Here is a 19,158-nt window from a genome sequence, read left to right on the forward strand (position 1 = left end):
CTTCTTCAAGTGACTTTTGCAAAACAGTCAAACTGATGCGGGTTCAGCCTCCTGACTGAGCCATCCTGATGCCTTTCTTACAGATGTGGTCCTCTTCCAAGGATCATTTCAATTCATTAGTTAGCTAAAAAGCTTGAGTTTGTTTTTCTGCCAGCTCAGTGGCGTAGGAAGCAGCCAGGATTAGACACTAAGTCAATAGATTCACAGAAGCACAGAAACATGCCATCTGGAAAAGATCCTCAGGATCACAAGTCCAACCAATATCCCTAATCTACAAGCTTCACCCTAAACCATATCCCCAAGCACTTGTCCAGGGTTGGTGACTCAACCACCTCCCTGCACAGCCCATTCCAGTGCCTGACCACTCTTACTGGGAAAAACATTTTCCTAATGCCCAGTCTAAACCTACCCAGTTGCAGCTTGAGGCCATTCTCTCTTTTTCTATCATTATTTACCTGTGAGAAGAGACCAACACCAACCTTTCCACAACATCTTTTCAGGTAGCAGTAGACAGTGATGAGGTCTCCTCTCAGCCTCCTCTTCCTCAAACTAACCATCCCCAGCTCCCTCAGTCGCTCCTCATAAGGTTTACTCTCCAGGCCCTTCACCAGTTTCGTTGCTCTCCTCTGCACTCACTCCAGCACCTCGACTGGAACAACCAAGAAAGGAACAACCCATGCAGAGTCTCCCACCTTGTAGATATTCAAAAGCTGGCTGGACACAGGCCTGGCTATCCTGTTCTAGGTGGCCCTGTTTGAGTAGGGTAGAATCACAGAATCAACCAGGTTGGAAGAGACCTCCAAGCTCAGCCAGCCCAACCTAGCACCCAGCCCTGGCCAGTCAACTAAACCATGGCACTAAGTGCCTCAGCCAGGCTTTGCTTCAACACCTCCAGGGATGGTGACTCCACCACCTCCCTGGGCAGCCCATTCCAATGCCAATCACTCTCTCTGCCAACAACTTCCTCCTAACATCCAGCCTGGACCTCCCCTGGCACAACTTGAGACTGTGTCCCCTTCTTCTCTTTCCACTTAATTTTATGCCTGAAATTACAAGAGCTAGTAGTGTTAGATTACATATTGCATTACACAGATGTTGTCTGTGCTAGTTGGAGGGCAGAAGGGCTCCGCAGCGGGACCTTGACTGCCTGGACAGATGGGCAGAGTCCAATGGGATGGTGTTCAATAGCTCCAAGTGCAGGGTGCTGCACTTTGGCCACAACAACCCCATGCAGAGATACAGGCTGGGGTCGGAGTGGCTGAGAGCAGTCAGACAGAGAGGGATCTGGGGGTGCTGATTGATACCCGCCTGAACATGAGCCAGCAGTGTGCACAGGTGGCCAAGAGAGCCAGTGGCATCCTGGCCTGCATCAGGAATGGTGTGGCCAGCAGGAGCAGGGAGGTCATTCTGCCCCTGTACTCTGCACTGGTTAGACCACACCTTGAGTGCTGTGTCCAGTTCTGGGCCCCCCACTTTAGGAGGGACATTGAGATGCTTGAGTGTGTCCAGAGAAGGGCGACGAGGCTGGGGAGAGGCCTTGAGCACAGCCCTACGAGGAGAGGCTGAGGGAGCTGGGATTGGTTAGCCTGGAGAAGAGGAGGCTCAGGGGAGACCTTATTGCTGTCTACAACTACCTGAGGGGTGGTTGTGGCCAGGAGGAGGTTGCTCTCTTCTCTCAGGTGGCCAGCACCAGAACGAGAGGACACAGCCTCAGGCTGTGCCAGGGGAGATTTAGGCTGGAGGTGAGGAGAAAGTTCTTCCCTGAGAGAGTCATTGGACACTGGAATGGGCTGCCTGGGGAGGTGGTGGAGTCGCCGTCCCTGGAGCTGTTCAAGGCAGGATTGGACGTGGCACTTGGTGCCATGGTCTAGCCTTGAGCTCTGTGCTAAAGGGTTGGACTTGATGATCTGTGAGGTCTCTTCCATCCTTGGTGATACTGTGAAATAGAAGCATTCTGGTTTATGCATCACAAAGTAAAGAGAGCTCTAACAACATGGTCTAACATAAATATAATGAAGGGGATTAAGAAAGCACAGACTGAAAGTGTGGGTGCTGAAGACTCCCTGTATTCACTTCAACTGCACACCTCACTGGGACTACTGGCTGAACTAAATGACAGAAGTCAGCAAGCAAACAAATGGGCAGCATCTCTAGCTCCAAAAAAAAACATTTCTATGTTAAAACCTCATCAAAGAGTATTGGGAAAGACATAAAAAGAGAAAAAAGCTCTAGTCTTAGATCTTCCTCTTGAAATTTAAGTGGAGTCCTGGTCAGTCCTCAGTGAACATCAAGGCACTGGGGGTGAAAAAATCCATTCTATAGGCAAGCATTCAGAAGTCCCAATACGAGCCAGTTCTTCCTCATAACTACAATGGTCTTACAAATAGTTTTCATTTAAATATGAGTGTTTATGCTTTCAATTTGCCTGCTGTTCAGTAAAGCCTTAAGAATGCACCCGAGCTGTTTGTTCCAGGGTTTTCTTCACAGCTAAGACACCCACGGGGCTATGACACCCCTGAAGCAGAGCTCCTACAGTCACTTAGAGCTGAAGAGTTCAGGAAAGCAGCAATTATTACAAAGCCACTAAAGATGGTAACGTTACATGTGTATTTTGGAAGCTTGCAAACAGGGAAGCTAAGTTTGACACTGGCTTCTTCAGGATGCAGCAGAAGTGTCGCTCCCTAGCCTGAAACTCTGTCACAGGCCATCTTGTGTGACACAGACTGTCAAATTTAACCTAACTGCCAAGTCAGTCCTGCAGTGTGTGTGTTAAATAAAGTATATCTCTAACAACTTGATGGTAGTGACTAAAATTCTTTAAGGGAAAACTCTATTTCCTTTGCTCTGGTGGCACTGTACCTTCTAATTTCAAGTTCTTGGTCTGTGCTCAAGGATTCCAAGATCTCTTCACACAACCCAGTTCAGTAAAGCTGAAGGATACTCAGTCATAGAATCATAGAATCAACCAGGTTGGAAGAGACCTCCAAGCTCATCCAGTCCAACCTAGCACCCAGCCTTAGCCAATCAACCAGACCATGGCACTAAGTGCCTCAGCCAGGCTTTGCTTGAAGACCCCCAGGGACGGTGCCTCCACCACCTCCCTGGGCAGCCGTGTCAGTAAGAAGCCATTTGGTGTCTTTGAGAAGCCCAGCAGGTTTCAGAACTCTGACTTTCAGACTAAGCAGTTGAGAAGATGTCGTTGCTCATTTTTGTCTAGCTTTTTGGCACTCTTTCCCACTTAGCTCTAACTTCCTCTCTTTATCCCACTCCCATGGCCTTAAGATATTCACTGCCCCATTGCTCTGCACTTCCTCAGTTTTCTGCTCCATTCCAGCTATTTTTGCTTATTTCTTCCTCCTGTCTTTTTTATTTTCCCCTTCTCTGTCTTCCATTCATCATACTTTGAATTTTCTGCCTGAAGGGACATTGTAGTCAGGTGGGGGTTGGCCTCTTCTGCCAGGCAGCCAGCAACAGAACAAGGGGACACAGTCTCAAGTGGTGCCAGGGGAGGTCTAGGCTGGATGTGAGGAGGAAGTTGTTGCCAGAGAGTGATTGGCATTGGAATGGGCTGCCCAGGGAGGTGGTGGAGGCACCATCCCTGGAGGTGTTCAAGCAAAGCCTGGCTGAGGCACTTAGTGCCATGGTCTAGTTGACTGGCTAGGGCTAGGTGCTAGGCTGGACTGGATGATCTTGGGAGGTCTCTTCCAACCTGGCTGATTCTAGGATTCTATGATTCTTGGTGACACAAACAGAACAATTGCCCAGGTTCCCTTCCTCTTCCTTTACATTGCCAGCATTCAACTAATTCACATTGTGTGCCTAAGATCCACCTTCAACCTTGAGAATACAGGGTCCCCAGTGCCACAGCAAGGCAAAAACCCACTAGGCTTCATGATCCCTAAGGGCAAACTCAACTTTGTGCCAGAAAGCCACTAAAAAGTGGTGACCATTTTAACTAAGAGATGTTTATAGCTAAGTTCTTCTGAAAAACAAACCCCAAACATAAAACCCCACAAAGAATGGTGGCCACAAAAGGAGAAATGTATAGCAACAGTCAGATACTGGGGAATGGAAAAGAGGAAAATAAATAATTCAGGGAAAAATATTCTAAATCCCAAGAAAATTCTGCTGGAGGCTGGAACACCTGAATGCAGAACCCAGCAGGGCTACTTCAGGAATGCTTCCCTTTTTGTTTCTGCTGTTTACCAAAAGGAAAATGAAAGACCAGCAACTGCTTCCTGACCAAAGGAGATGTTTTGGCAATCAAGCACTTGAAATACACACTAATTAGTGTGCCAGCATGAAACAGTTATTTGAATCTCAACCTGCTCAAAGGAAGTAGGTGAGGGGGGGAAAAAAAACAACACTCAAACTCATTAAAACCACAACTGAAAGCCATGTGAAGAGTGAAAGCTCCTCACATGGCACAGGAAAAGAGCAAGGGACCTGAAAAGCTGCTGTGTCAACTCTGGGCAGGATTGCCAAGCCAAGATAATGTGGTTATGTAAGGTTGTAACCACACTGGGATCTGCTGGCCAACACATTTCTCGGTGGGTGTGAGTAAAGAGAAGTCTTAACAACAAACTCTAGTGCTGCAGATGCCACTGGGAACCTGCTGTGCCTTTTTGCTTTTGGTTTGTTTGTGGGGTTTGTGTTTTTTTGGGGGGGTGCTCCCCATTTCTATTTCTTCTTTTTTGATCAAGGTATGTGGTCAGCTGAGATTCTTCTGCCATGGGGACAGAGTGGCTGCAGAGCAGCCTAGAAGAAAGGGACCTGGGGATGTTGGTGGATAGTAAGCTGAAGATGAGCCAGCAGTGTGCCCAGGTGGCCAAGAGAGCCAATGGCATCCTGGCCTGAATCAGGAGCAGCGTGGCCAGTAGGACAAGGGAGGTTATTCTGCCCCTGTACTCAGTACTGGTCAGGCCACACCTTGAGTGCTGTGTCCAGTTCTGGACCCTTCAATTCAAGAGAGATGTTGAGGTGCTGGAAGGTGTCCAGAGAAGGGCAACAAGGCTGGTGAAAGGCCTGGAAGACAAACCCTATGAGGAGAGGCTGAGGGAACTGGGGGTGTGCAGCCTGCAGAAGAGGAGGCTCAGGGCAGACCTCACTGCTGTCTACAACCTCCTGATGGGAGGCTGTAGCCAGGTGGGGGTTGGTCTCTTCTCCCAGGCAACCAGCAACAGAAGAAGGGGACACAGACTCAAGTTGTGCCAGGGGAGGTCTAGGCTGGATGTGAGGAGGAAGTTCCTGGCAGAGAGAGTGATTGGCATTGGAATGGGCTGCCCAGGGAGGTGGTGGAGTCACCATCCCTGGAGGTGTTCAAGCAAAGCCTGGCTGAGGCACTTAGTGCCATGGTCTGGTTGACTGGCTAGGGCTGGGTGCTAGGTTGGACTGGATGGTCTTGGAGGTCTCTTCCAATCTGATTGATTCCATGGCTTCTATGACTTCTAATTAGTAGGAAACCATGTGAAATCATACCAATCACAGGGGAACAAGAAAGAAAAGGGGATTGTTTGCTTTAGTTAGTCTGTTAAAAGCTCTAATTTTGTCATTGGTTAATTAATTACAGTGCCTGCCAAACACTTGTTGTGCTTTCTGCTTGCTTGCTAATGATTGATGCTATTCAGGTGATACGTTTCACATACGCATCTTCAAATCATGCCTCCATCCAGTCCTGCCACCACCAGTATCAGTCAACAGTATTCCTCTTCCTCAGAAAATGGAATTCCTTTGATGATTAGGCAGGAGAAATCTGTAAGTTTTGCCCAGTGTGTGGCTCCACTTCGTGCCCCACTTGGCTTTTAGATGATCTTTTCCCGAGCTCTCAGCTCAGGTGAAGCCTTTGCACAAGTGATGTGGCCTCAAGCAGCCCCTCATGCAATGCCAAAACATTTTCCTTCTCAAGAGCCTTGTGGAAAAAATCACTAAAGCCAACCAAGAAGAGGTTTAGATCTTCAAATGGAAGAAAGATTAGGAAATTCTAGCTTCATAAGGGCCCAAGTAAAGTTAATGTGACCTACTTGCACACAGGCTATGATCCAGTCTTTATCTACATCATTTTAAGCGTTTGGGGTTTTTTTCCCTTCCAGAAGCATGTCCTGTTTGCAGCACTGAATGGCTACACTTGGGACCAGACTAATGCTGCACATAATCAGCAATTTCCTGGTTTCTAGGTGCTTGACTTTGCAGGTTCAATAACACTTTTTCACTTAGATGTCTTAAAGATATAATTGTTCAGATGGCTTAAATGTGCTTTTTGCTTGCAAAGTCTTTTTTCTGTTTACATATCACACTCTAGCCTAAATAAATGCTAAGACAAAGGCCAAGCTGGCTGCTAGCCCAGAATGTAGTTGTTACCAAATTGACAGGGACCACCTTAAATTCACTGAAATGTCTAAATATTGCATTTGAGTTATAACTAATTTTTAAAAGGAGATCTCTACTGCAAGCAAAACAGAGAGACTGCAGAGCAGCATAAACAAGTTGCTGGATGAAATGAGAGTTGAATGGCAAAGCCTGGTCTGACTTACCCCAGTTCTGCATTGCTGTGAAACACCAAATGCTTAAGGACAGGAAGCATCCTCATATTACCATGTAAATAAGTCATGGGCTTAGCTTATTCTAATGACTAACTTAGAATCTTGCCATTAAATAGTAATACCACTAAAAACAAATGGCTCAGAGTGTCTGAAACTGTTCCTCAAAAGTAACTAAATCTGATCATTCTTAAGGTGACTTTTCCTTTTTCCTTACAGTGAGTGTACAAAGGACAATTTAAGGATGGTCTGCAAAGGCAAATAAAAAAGGTACTTTTCCCAGTCTACTGAAGAACTGAAAGGTGCAAGGTTTGGTTTGAAGTTTTCTTCTGTTTGTTTCCTTTTTGCTTTTAAAACTTTCAGAGTATCCAAGTCTTGTCCTGCCCTTATACATGAGAGTGTTAGAGGATAAGGAAGCTGGACTGAAAGTTCCCTTCAGTTCCAATCTGAAGTAGCAGGGTGCTGAGTGATTAAAATTGAGACTTTTAACACTGAGACTTGTTTTTTTCCCTCCTGGCTTTTTTTTTTTTTCCAGGAGCTTGAATTAAACATTTTAAGAACAGCCAAACTTTTACACAGCCTGGTTAAAAATCCCTTTTTCCCCTCTCAAATGCCAGTTTCTTGTGATAGATGATGGCTAGAGATGGAGGCATCATCTCTGCTTTTCCAGCTACCCTTAACCTTCCAGCAAAAACAAGGCAGACAAGACCTGATACATACATAAATCAGGAAGCTGACATCTCACTTTAAACCCAAAGCAAGCTTTTCAGCCTTTCCTAGCATGTCTCCAAACTAAATCAAAGGCAATGTAGTCTTATCTGCTTTTCAGGTCACTCTTTGGAGCTAATCAGGACTTTTCTATGGCAAGATTGGCAAATCTCAGTGACAAGAACACGCCAGACGAAAAGCACAAGGTGTGTGGAAAGGCTAAATGTACTCCTGCTGACATTCTGGCCACACTAGGTATGAATAAACCCAATAGGAGTGCAGGGTGAAGGTATTATACCTGGTCATGGCTGGCTTCAATGGAGCTTCCGATACCTTGGAAAGTCATCTGCACAGGAGACAGTGTCAAACAGGTCATACACTCTGTGCCATTTTGTCTATCACTGTAGTGTACCTATAACAGAATAACATACGTAATCTGCTAAACACCAGCTCTAAAATTCTGCCCCTTGCCAACAAGTTTGTAAAGAAGAATTCCAAACATTTACATTGAATTCATCTTGGCTATCAAACAAGGAGTGTGCAGTATAGCCTGGGCAGTCACACACTAAACTGGGGATGAATGTTCTGGGCTATGTCTGTTGGAGAGTGTTTGAAGTGCTGAATTCTTCAGTTTGCTGTGGTTGTATAATTCTAAGGATCTAGTTTCAGCTCTGCTTCCCAGCCTAGATGTTATAAAGCATCCATGTAAATCACTGTAATTCCAAATACCTGGTGGTAACAGTTTACCTTGTTCCATTGTAATTCCACAGCTACTCAAATCCACTGACTGTTTTGACAGGGCTAATGCTGTGTACTTGAATTTGAAGTTTGTCATTAAATCAAAATGAGAGATAAAGCAGAGGAGAATTAATACTCTTCTTGGAATGTCTACTCTCCTAAGAGTAACTCATTCCCTACTGATGTCAAGATGTGCATGCTGAACCTGAATCTTGCACGAAACAGAGGAAGGTTGTGCTTCCACCTGAATCACTCCCCATGTCTTCAGGTTCCCTTCATGAAGTTCTTAAACCTCCTGAAGAAAGGATGGATTTTAGTACACTGAGACAAAGTTAAGTTAAATGCTGCCAGTGTTTCACTGTCAAAACCAGCTTGCCACTCACACTGAATTATGGAAATATCACAGTTCCCTGGCTTCCAGACAGGCAGATCAAGCACTTTGTTCTGCAGGAGAGGGGGAATTCAGTTTATGGTGGTAATTTACATGGGCTATGCGACCCCTGTCAGAGAGATCAGCTCTGCTGGAGACAGACCTTTTATGTTAGCTATCTGTTTACAGCTCTCAGGCACAAGTTCTGTGCTAAAGCTTCATCTTGACATTTAGGCTATGAGGCTACTCTTTCTTATTTCTGAAGACAGCTGGGAACCATACTAGACCTATAGCTGTGGAACCGATCTAGTGATGCTCATGGCACTTAACTGTGCCCCATGCACGCTCCTGTGCCCAACTCTTCTCTGCCACAGGTGCAAACTGGGAGTACTGCAGCTGAAGCAAAGCCAGGGCAAAACTGGCTGAGTGAAAAGAAAACCAAGCAGCCCCAGGCTGTGCCAGGGGAAATTTAGGCTGGAGGTGAGGAGAAAGTTCTTCCCTGAGAGAGTCATTGGACACTGGAATGGGCTGCCTGGGGAGGTAGTGGAGTCGCTGTCCCTGGGGCTGTTCAAGGCAAGGTTGGACATGGCACTTGGTGCCATGGTCTGGCCTTGAGCTCTGTGGTAAAGGGTTGGACTTAATGATCTGTGAGGTCTCTTCCAACCCTGATGATACTGTGATACTGACAACACATAGAAGTAGTTTTGCAGCGGCCAGAAGCAAGACACAGAAAGCGAACTTCTCGCCCTGTGTATAGAAATATTGGTTTCCCTCAGCCCTTCTGGAAGCTTTCTGGATTATCCCTGTCTCTCTTCCTCTCAGCCCCAGCAATATATGCCTCCTAAATTGCTCATGGCTCTCTGCCAGAAAAGCCATACTCCTTACTTAGAAACCACAAGAGGCCTCTTCACATATACAATGGTTGAACTTTGATTAATCGGGAGAGGTATGGAGGTATGAAATCTGGCTTGCAAACATAAACTGAAGCCCTTTAAATGTCAGAAACTACTGTTATGATAAGGACTTAGCAAGCTTCCACAACTGTAGGATCTGGTTGCAAGCTAGCAACTAGTATGTAGTATGTGTTGTGAGAACACGACGTGGAGAAACGGGGCAAGAAGATGAGGTGGTCCTGCAAACAGGGCAAAGCAAAGGGGGCAAAACCTGGTGACACTGGAAAGTACACGTCCTAGAGCACAGGGAGGAATGAAAAAGAGGCACCTTCTGAACTGCATAGAATGTTTGGAGGCTTATTTTTAAGGAGAATCATAGGAATATAGTTAATCATAGAATCAACCAGGTTGGAAGAGACCTCCAAGATCATCCACTCCAACCTATTACCCAGTCCTAGCCAGTCAACTAGACCATGGCACTGAATGCCTCATCCAGTCTTCTCTTGAAGACCTCCAGGGATGGTGCCTTCACCACCTCCCTGGGCAGCAAATCACTCTCTCTGAGAAGAACTTCCTCCTAACATCCAGCCTGCATCAGGAGCAGTGTGGCCAGTAGGACAAGGGAGGTTATTCTTCCCCTGTACTCAGCACTGGTCAGGCCACACCTTGAGTGCTGTGTCCAGTTCTGGGCCCCTCAATTCAAGAAAGATGCTGAGGTGCTGGAAGGTGTCCAGAGAAGGGCAACAAAGTTGGTGAGGGGCCTGGAGCACAAATCCTATGAGGAGAGGCTGAGGGAGCTGGGGGTGTGCAGCCTGGAGAAGAGGAGGCTCAGGGCAGAGCTCATTGCTGTCTACAACTACCTGAAGGGACATTGTAGCCAGGTGGGGTTGGTCTCTTCTGCCAGGTAACCAGCAATAGAACAAGGGAACACAGTCTCAAGTTGTGCCAGGCGAGGTCTAGGCTGGATGTTAGGAGGAAGTTGCTGGCAGAGAGAGTGATTGGCATTGGAATGGGCTGCCCAGGGAGGTGGTGGAGGCACCGTCCCTGGAGGTCTTCAAGAAAAGACTGAATGAGGCACTTAGTGCCATGGTCTGGTTGATTGGCTAGGGCTGGGTGCTAGGTTGGACTGGATGATCTTGGAGGTCTCTTCCAACATGGTTGATTCTATGATTCTATACCTTTCCCAGCACAACTTGGGACTGTGTCCCCTTGTTCTATTGCAGGTTGCCTGGGAGAAGAGGCCATTAATGTCCATTGGAACAAAGCAAGGCTTAGCAGCTGAAAGAGCAGGAGATATCCAGAGGGAAAATTCTGGTTGGTATTACAGGTCACTATTATCTGCAACCACAGATTTGATCCACATACCCTTTGGTGCCCCACATTGACACCTCAATACATCCAGAATCCTGCTCTCTTTCTAGGCTTAACTTTCCCAAAGGAATGTTGTGATGCACTTTTGGCCTTGTCTGGATGTATCAAAGCACTACTTAGCCCTTTCTTAGGCAACAGTCTCCTAATTAGCTCTTGACCTGAAGAAGCTCTTCAGTTGAACCATAACAAACACCTCCTACGTTAAAGAAGGGAAGAGTAAAATAAAACCAAATAAATGGACGTTGAATGGGGGACAGAATAGAAATGTGTCCCTTCCTCAAATCACAGAATCACAGAACATCAGGGGTTGATGACCTTGAAAGGTCATCCAGTCCAACCCCCCTGCCAGAGCAGGATCGCTTAGAGCAGAGCACACAGGAACGCGTCGAGGCAGGGTTTGAATGTCTCCAGAGAAGGAGACTCCACAACCTCTCTGGGCAGCCTGTTTCAGTGTTTTGTCACCATCACAGGGAAGAGGTTTTTCCCTCGTGGTCCTTTGCTCCAGCTTGCACCCATTGCCCCTTGGCCTATCATAGGGCACCACTGAGCAGAGCCTGGCTCCATCCTCCTGACACTGCCCTTCACTTCACAAACAGGAACGAGGCCACCTCCCAGTCCCACTCCTCTCCAAGCCAACAACACCCAGCTCCCTCACCCTGTCCTCATAAGCAAGGTTAGTTCACAGATAGGCACAGTCAGCAGAGACATTCAGATGCCCTCTCCACCTGGCATGTCTATGTGCCACTTTCCAGTAGTCAGAGAATCACAGAATGTCAGGGATTGGAAGGGATCTCGAAGGATCCTCCAGTCCACTCCCCCTGCCAAAGCTGGATCACCTAGAGCAGAATCTCTTCTGTTATCAGCTCAGCTGCTACATTCTCAAACTCTCTGTTTCGTTCATTGCCTTTTCAAACGTGATCTATGAGACAATGTTTGGGGTCGTTTTTAATTGCCAAACAAGAGTGGCTATTTGCCTGTTTGAGCAGAATGTCCAAACCAGGCACTCAGAAAGAAATGGCAGTAGTCAAAGAGTCATCCAAGAGCTGCAACAGCAGCAGCTGCTTCAAGGTTTCTGGCCAGCAGTAACATTTCAGTTTGTCTGTGCTATTAAGACTAAGTATGGGACAAACTTGCACGTCTAGAAAACTGGTTTCAGACTCCCTCATTCCATAAAGCAAGGGAACATGAAAGCACAGCCAATACTTGATTCAACCAAAGAGTGGTAACTGAAAGCTGTCCAAGAGCCCTAAGGTGGCTATGTGGCCATTAGTGAGACCCATGGTGATAATGCTCTTCTGTGCTTAAGAGTCAAGAGTGCTTAAATACAGCTTACCTCTGTAGGTAAGGATGCTTTGTGGGCAGACATTAAATGGCTGATCCAAGTTGACTCAGCACTGGCAGGAGTGAATGGCCATGCTGGGACTGCTGGGATCCTTCACTAAGGTCTCTGGTCTAGCCACAAGTGGCCCTTATTCTTTTCACAGTATCACCAAGGTTGGAAGAGACCTCATAGATCATCAAGTACCTGAGGGGTGGTTGTGGCAAGGATGAGGTTGCTCTCTTCTCTCAGGTGGCCAGCACCAGAACGAGAGGACACAGCCTCAGGCTGTGCCAGGGGAGATTTAGGCTGGAGGTGAGGAGAAAGTTCTTCCCTGAGAGAGTCATTGGACACTGGAATGGGCTGTCCAGGGAGGTGGTGGAGTCGCCGTCCCTGGGGCTGTTCAAGGCAGGATTGGACGTGGCACTTGGTGCCATGGTCTGGCCTTGAGCTCTGTGGTAAAGGGTTGGACTTGATGATCTGTGAGGTCTCTTCCAACCCTGATGATACTGTGATACTGTGAAGTCCAACCCTTTACCACAGAGCTCAAGGCCAGACCATGGCACCCATGTATTATGGGAACAAAAATCAACGAGTCAAAGAGTTATGAAAAGAATTATTATTTGTATTCAGGACCTAATTTTCAGGATGGCTTTTGTCTTGTTTTGGGTTTTTTTTGGGGGGGATGGGATGTTCTTGTTTGGTTGGTTTTGGTTTGTTTGGGGTTTTTTTTTGCAGTCAGCTCCGTGCATTTGAAGGATCAAAGAGCAATGACATTTTATGCATTAAAACTGAGAATGTTTTATCTGGATAACATAGAAATGGAGATTCTCTAGAAGAGCATTAGGGTCTAATTAGAGCCAGCATACAGATGTCTCTAGCAAGGCTTGTGCAAAGTTCTGAGTAAGATGCAAGACTCCAGCCTCAGAGCGAGCGCCTTACAGATAACTCTCCCCTGAAGTATGGCCACACAGCACAAAGCAGTGCCACAAGGAGAAGATCTTGGCAGTAACTCCATCAGCCTGCTCATTTATTGGAAAAAGCAGAGAGCAGCACTGCCAGCTCCTCTCCTGGGTAACTCCATCTGCGGAGTACCTGAGATAAACCCTCCACAACCAGCTCAGGAATGCCAAACGCTCCATGTGCTGTGTGGGCAGGGCACGAAAGCTCCGCGTGTCAAACACGCCCTGCATCCCGGGCAGCAACATCACCAAATACATTCCAGCAGGCATTTTTTCCACGAGCACATGCCATGGATTTCCTCATCCATGGAGGCTTTCATCTTCCATGGGCACACAAGCTGCAACTCTATATCCCCTCCCAGATTGCTGCAGTCAGGAAGAAGCTGCACGCAGGAGTAGCTGCGAGTATCTATCTATACTACTAACTGGTGTATGTATATGGAAATGTATGCAGAGGTCTAAAGCCATTTGAGAGCAATGCTGAGATCTGCCTCTTGTTTTTAATGCTTCAAATTACTGAAGAGATGCAAATGTTTTGCTGGACATTTATAGCATCACATAAAAGAAGATACAAGATGAATGTTTACAATGTCCCAACTGAATGTGAATGGCATAGCCAAAATTCTCCACCTTGTATGTTACTTTATAAAGGGAAAATCAAATTAAATTGTCTAAAACCACAGAAGAAATTAGATTAAAGGTTACTTCTAGCACAATGCTTCTCCAAAAGCAGGAAATTTCTGATCTCTGTATTTACACAAAGCTGTCTCTCAACTCTAGCTTTATTCTAATGCTCCCCTTAAGGTGCAAGTGGTTCTGATAGAAATGGCAAAACCAGTGCAGGATTTATCTGGCAGTAAAATATTCCAATGTGCACTCCCAGATAACAGCCACAGTTGATTTGCATAAATCACTCTGTAAATACAGGGTCCTGACTTTGAGCACAAGGTAGTCTGCTGGCCTTCAGTGGGCACTTGTGCCATGGTCTGGTTGACTGGCTAGGGCTGGGTGCTAGGTTGGACTGGATGATCTCTTCCAACCTGGTTGATTCTATGAATATCCATCCTTTTGCACAAACAAAGGCAGACAGGGTGAGACCTCTTATACTACTACACAGTAGTTAAGGTTTCCTATAGTATACTCTTCTACAAGGACAGGCTGGAGGAGTTGAGGCTGCTCAGACTGTGAAAGAGAAGGCTTGGGGCAGGCCTGGTAGCAGCCTTACAGTACCTGAATGGGTGCTACATAAGAGTTGGGGAGGGACTTTTTATAAGCTGCTGTAGTAAGAGGATGAGGGGCAATGGCTTTAAAGTAAAGCAAGGCAGATTTAGGTTGGACATTAGGAAGAGGTTCTTTGCTGTGAGGGTGGTGAGGCACTGGAACGTGTTGCCCAGAGAAGCTGTGGATGCCTCATCCCTGGAAGTGTTTAAAACCAGGCTGGATGAGGCTTTGAGCAACCTGGGTTCAAAGCCTCATCCTGACCTGGGAGGTGGGAACCCACGGCAGGAAGGTTAGAACTAGATGACCTTTAAAGTCCCTTCCAACTCAGGCCACTCTATGATACAATTCATAGAATCACAGAATGGTTTAGGTTGGAAAGATCATCCAGCTCCAACACCCTGCCAGAGGCAGGGACACCTCCCACTAGAACAGGTCACTCAAGGCCTCATCCCATCTTGCCTTGAACACCTCAAAGAATCATGGAATCATTTTGGTTGCAAAAGACCTGTAAGATCATCAAGTCAAGTGTCAACCCAACACCATTAAGCCACGTTCCCAAGTGCCATGTCCACAGGTTTCTCAAACACCTCTAGGGATGGGGACCCCTCCACCTCTCTGGGCAGCCTGTTGCAATGCCTGACCCACCTCCCTGGGCAACCTGTGCCAGTGTTTCACCACTCTCACTGGAAAGAACTTCTTCCTAACATCTAGTTTAAATCTCCTCTCTGCCAGTTTAAACCCATTACCCCTCGTCCCATCATTACAAGACCTTGTTAAGTAGTTCCTCCTCAGCCTTCTTGTAGGCCCCCTTCAGATACTAAAAGACCACTCCAAGGTCTCCTTGAAGCCTCTTCTCCAGGCTGAAGAAGGATCCACGACAGATACTACTGTTAGAAACTACTGTTGTGCATTACTAAGAGACTGAGAGGAGCAAAACCAGAGGCTACTATTTTCACACGCTGCTGCTTAGATGTTCACAGTTTGAAACCCAACTTCTGCCTGGCCAAACACTTTCTTTCTCAAACATATAATACCTTTTAAAACTACTATGAATTAGCAAAAGCAAGAAGTCATCTGTGACACTGGAGTTCATGTTTCCAAAGCTAAAGGTACTCAGGCCGAAGCATCAGCAGGAGTCTCAGCCTGCTAGACAGAAATAAACTAGGTAATAAAACGCCATTATATTCAGCAGGGCACAAATCTTCTGGATTGACAAGCCTGGACTATTTTGTTAGAACAAAGGATGGTATTAAATCTGTCTCTGAAGGGGAAAGCATCCAATGGAGTTCTGAATTTACAGAATAACTTCCAAGTTTTCACACAGGTTGCTCTGGATTTCCAGCAGCAAGCAAATAGGCTCTGAACCCAGGCATTAAAATAGGAATTTTGACTTGAACAAGAGCCTCCTGAAACATTTTTCTTCCTGGTGACATGTTTGTCTTTTCCACCTTGGGCTTTTCTTTTCCTGTATCTGTATTCTTTTCCTGTATCTATTCCTTTTCATCTACTGTAAAAAAAATAAATGAACCAACAGTGCCTGTTTGAGCTCAGACTCTGCCTCATGCATATTGGTGAATAAACACCCCTGGTGCAGAAATAAATCAACTCTATTTGCTCATTTCCACCATTTGCTCAAAGCCAATTTTGGGGGAGCTTTTACAGTGCAGTGTTCTTGTACTTCGAAGTGCAAGTGAATCCTCGTGTTATCCATGCAGCTTTCCAAACCAAATAATAGACTGCTCTCTTCAGACATAGAAGCATAGAGGCACAGAAGCATAGAGGCACAGAAGCATAGAGGCACAGAAGCATAGAGGCACAGAAGCATAGAGGCACAGAAGCATAGAGGCACAGAAGCATAGAGGCACAGAAGCATAGAGGCACAGAAGCATAGAGGCACAGAAGCATAGAGGCACAGAAGCACAGAATCAGTCAGGGTTGGAGGGGACCACAAGGATCATCCAGTTCCTTGTACATGGAGTAGCAGGGGAGAAATTCCAAATATCACTTTGCAATTCCAAAAACAAACAATCCAAAACAAAGTATCCCCCCCCCAAAAAAAGGGGGAGGGGTGGAATGGTAGGAAAACTTTGTTATGTGAGCAAAGATTTTCCAGGAAAAGTTGGGTCAGAGACACAAAAAAACCAAGACTGACATAAGGGGGGAAAATGTTGTCCCAGATGAAAAAAAAAAAAATATATATAAGGCATATAATAAATAGATTTTAAAAGACTAAAAATTGGGGGGGAGAGTGGGGAAAGAAGTGTTAAACTGTTTCCTGCAATGCTGGAGCTCCTTGATGTAGTGCAATTACTAAATATAGTATTTTACTCATCTCAGCAGGGAGCTGGCTCACTGCATGCCCCTCAGATGTTTCTAATGGTCACCCCCCGTGGAACATATCTAAGGAGTGCATGAAAAACACCCACATTTGACAAAGCCCCCCTTGCTAGATCATTAAGGGAAGATAAAGGCCTGTACATTGGGCTGTGATATATAACACAATCATGGTGTCAAGAGAACACAGGTTTGATGAGTGTGCCTCGGGTTCATTAATCGCTGTGTCTGCCGCACAGCAGTGGGCAATGCTTCCACCCCAGCTACCGCATGGAAGGGGGAAGGCTCTCGGTGGCCTAAAGACTGACAGCTCAGCAGTAAATCTTTGGCCATTCCAACATGTTCCCCTCTCACAGAAGTTTGAATAGCAGCTGCAATGGAGCCTTAAATCTTCATTAAAACGCAGTCCTAGGGTTTAGGCTAAGAAACAAACCGCTACTGCCCCATAAATAAGCAACAACGAGCAGACTAAAGGCATTATCACAGTTACTGGGGCAGTATTTCACATTCCTGACTGAAGGCAGGCACTTGGCGTCCAGAAAGAGATGTGAAGTACAAATAAGAGTGAAAAAAGGGAGCTGCTACAGTTCCCAAAGAGAGCAGGTAAAATACCTGCTGAATGCCAAACGAATCTGTCATCTGAAGGGAAGAACCCTCTGAGTCCTTTTGTTCATGCTGTTCAGGTATCCTCTGAATTCATGGATCCTTCCCAGGGATGCAGATCTGGAAAGAGTGGTCATGGGCAATGGAGACTCAGCTCTGCCCTCCCTCTGGGTGTGACGTTTGGTTCTGATGAGGAGAAAACGAGCTAACACCACTGCTGCTGCAGCAGCATCTAGGAGAACCAGTACCACCAGGTGCTTGCTGCTTACCTTCTGCTCCTCCATAAGAGTTATTCTTGAATTAAAACGAGACACAATCACAAGGAGAAACTCCTTTACAGTGAGGGTGACAGAGCCCTGGAGCAGGCTGCCCAGAGAGGTTGTGGAGTCTCCTTCTCTGGAGACTTTCAAAACCTGCCTGGATGTGTTCCTGTGCAAACTACCCCTAAGTGATCCTGCTTTGGCAGGGAGGTTGGGCTAGATGATCTCTGGAACTCCCTTCCAACCTCTGTGATTTCAGTTCTGATATTATCCTGCTTTATTCTGCTCCCCATTCTGAATGAGACTGAAGGAGGCTTTGAAAGCCTCAGCTTCAAGTCACAATGAGAAGAGTAAGCTATACCATGCCTCTTCTCTCCTTCCTCACCTTTCTTGCTGCTCCTCCTTTGAAGGGTTTTTGCTTGAGAGCCGAGTCCCCTCACGATAATTAAAGCTAAACCCCAGGCTCCTGTGAATTCAGCATCTCACCTACACATTTCTGCCAGCTGAAACTTCCAGCCTTTCAAAGTGTTGGTGGTGTTCCAAGCCACGGTCTGCAGCTCAGTTATCAAGCCACATTAGGATTTACTCGGGAGTATTTTGGCAGGGTACCGGTGCCGGTGCCTTTAGAGCTGGCTGCAGTGTTTTGAGAGACCCTGACAGCTTTCAAACTTTCTCACACACAAGCCCTCGAAATCCTACAAGTGGTCATGGAAATAGAATTCCCTTTTTTTTTCCTCCCTCCCTCCCTCCCTCCCAGGGACCAAGTTATGTACAGGAATATGTGGGAGGATTTCAGCGGTCATTTGCAAGATGCCAAGGAGAAAAGCCACATTGTTCGGAAGGTGACATCCACACCACACCTGGGGACCCATGCAATGCCATTAGCCAGCTGTTCTCTGTTCACCTCCCTTCCCTTTAGAAACTGAAACCAAAAAAAGGAGGCCCTGGCAGTTTCTGGAGGCAAGAGCAAAACTTCAGCAGCACTGAAATAAAAGGCTTTCCCCCTTGCAAGAGGGAGACAGGCAATGATGGCAAACCTGGAGGGAAGCCAGTTTAGACAGATGTCAAGCCAGAACACAGGTTGTTGGAGACCAAGTTGTGCCAGGGTAGGTATAGGCTAGATATTAGGAAGAAGTTCTTCACAGAGAGAGTGATTTCCCATTGGAATGGGCTGCCCAGGGAGGTGGTGGAGGCACCGTCCCTGGGGGTCTTCAAGAAAAGACTGGATGGGGCACTTAGTGCCATGGTCTAGTTGATTGGTTAGGGCTGGGTGCTAGGTTGGACTGGATGATCTTGGAGGTCTCTTCCAACCTGGTTGATTCTATGATTCTTGTGTCACAAAACCCTCTGCCCCTTGAGGCCAGCTTTGCCAGCCTTGCTAATTCTGCATACTCTTGAATCCACAGAATCGTTTTGGTTGGAAAACGCCTTTCAGTGCAACCATTCCCTAAGCCTTAGCAAGGCTGGTGCTAAACCATGTCCCTCAGCACATCTCTGCCTCTCTGAAACACCTCCAGGAATGGGGATTCAGCCACCTGCCTGGGGAGCCTGTTCCAGTGGTTAAGAACCCTTCAAAGGGGAAGAAGTTTCTTCCAATGTCCAATCTAAACCTGCCCTGGTACCACCTAAGGCCACTTCCTCTCTCTTCTTAACAGGGAGAAGACCAACCAGCACCTCACTCCAAGCTCCTTTCAGGTAGCTGTAGAGAGCAACAAGGCCTCCCCTCAGTGTCCTTTTCTCCAGCCTCCTCTCCAAGTTCCCCCAGCAACTCCTCACCAGACCCTTTGCAACTTCATTTCCCTTCTCTGGACCTGCTCCAGCACCTCAGTGCCCTATTTGTGAGG

General features: G+C 46.6%; 1 protein-coding gene across 8 annotated transcripts in view; it reads right to left on the bottom strand.

Moving 5' to 3' along the window:
• The window catches only part of STAU2 (staufen double-stranded RNA binding protein 2), a 193,462-nt gene that overhangs the window by 69,650 nt on the left and 104,654 nt on the right, over positions 1–19,158 (bottom strand). For 7 of the 8 annotated variants that reach the window (XM_064154640.1, XM_064154639.1, XM_064154641.1 and 4 more), the window contains exon 13: positions 7,543–7,656. The exons of the other annotated variant lie outside the window; for it this stretch is intronic. In XM_064154640.1, coding sequence (XP_064010710.1) covers positions 7,543–7,656 — 114 coding nt within the window. The remainder of the gene's footprint in view (positions 1–7,542; positions 7,657–19,158) is intronic. 8 annotated transcript variants of the gene reach the window in all.

This window comes from Pogoniulus pusillus, chromosome 14, assembly GCF_015220805.1.
Source record: "Pogoniulus pusillus isolate bPogPus1 chromosome 14, bPogPus1.pri, whole genome shotgun sequence".
Taxonomy (NCBI): domain Eukaryota; kingdom Metazoa; phylum Chordata; class Aves; order Piciformes; family Lybiidae; genus Pogoniulus; species Pogoniulus pusillus.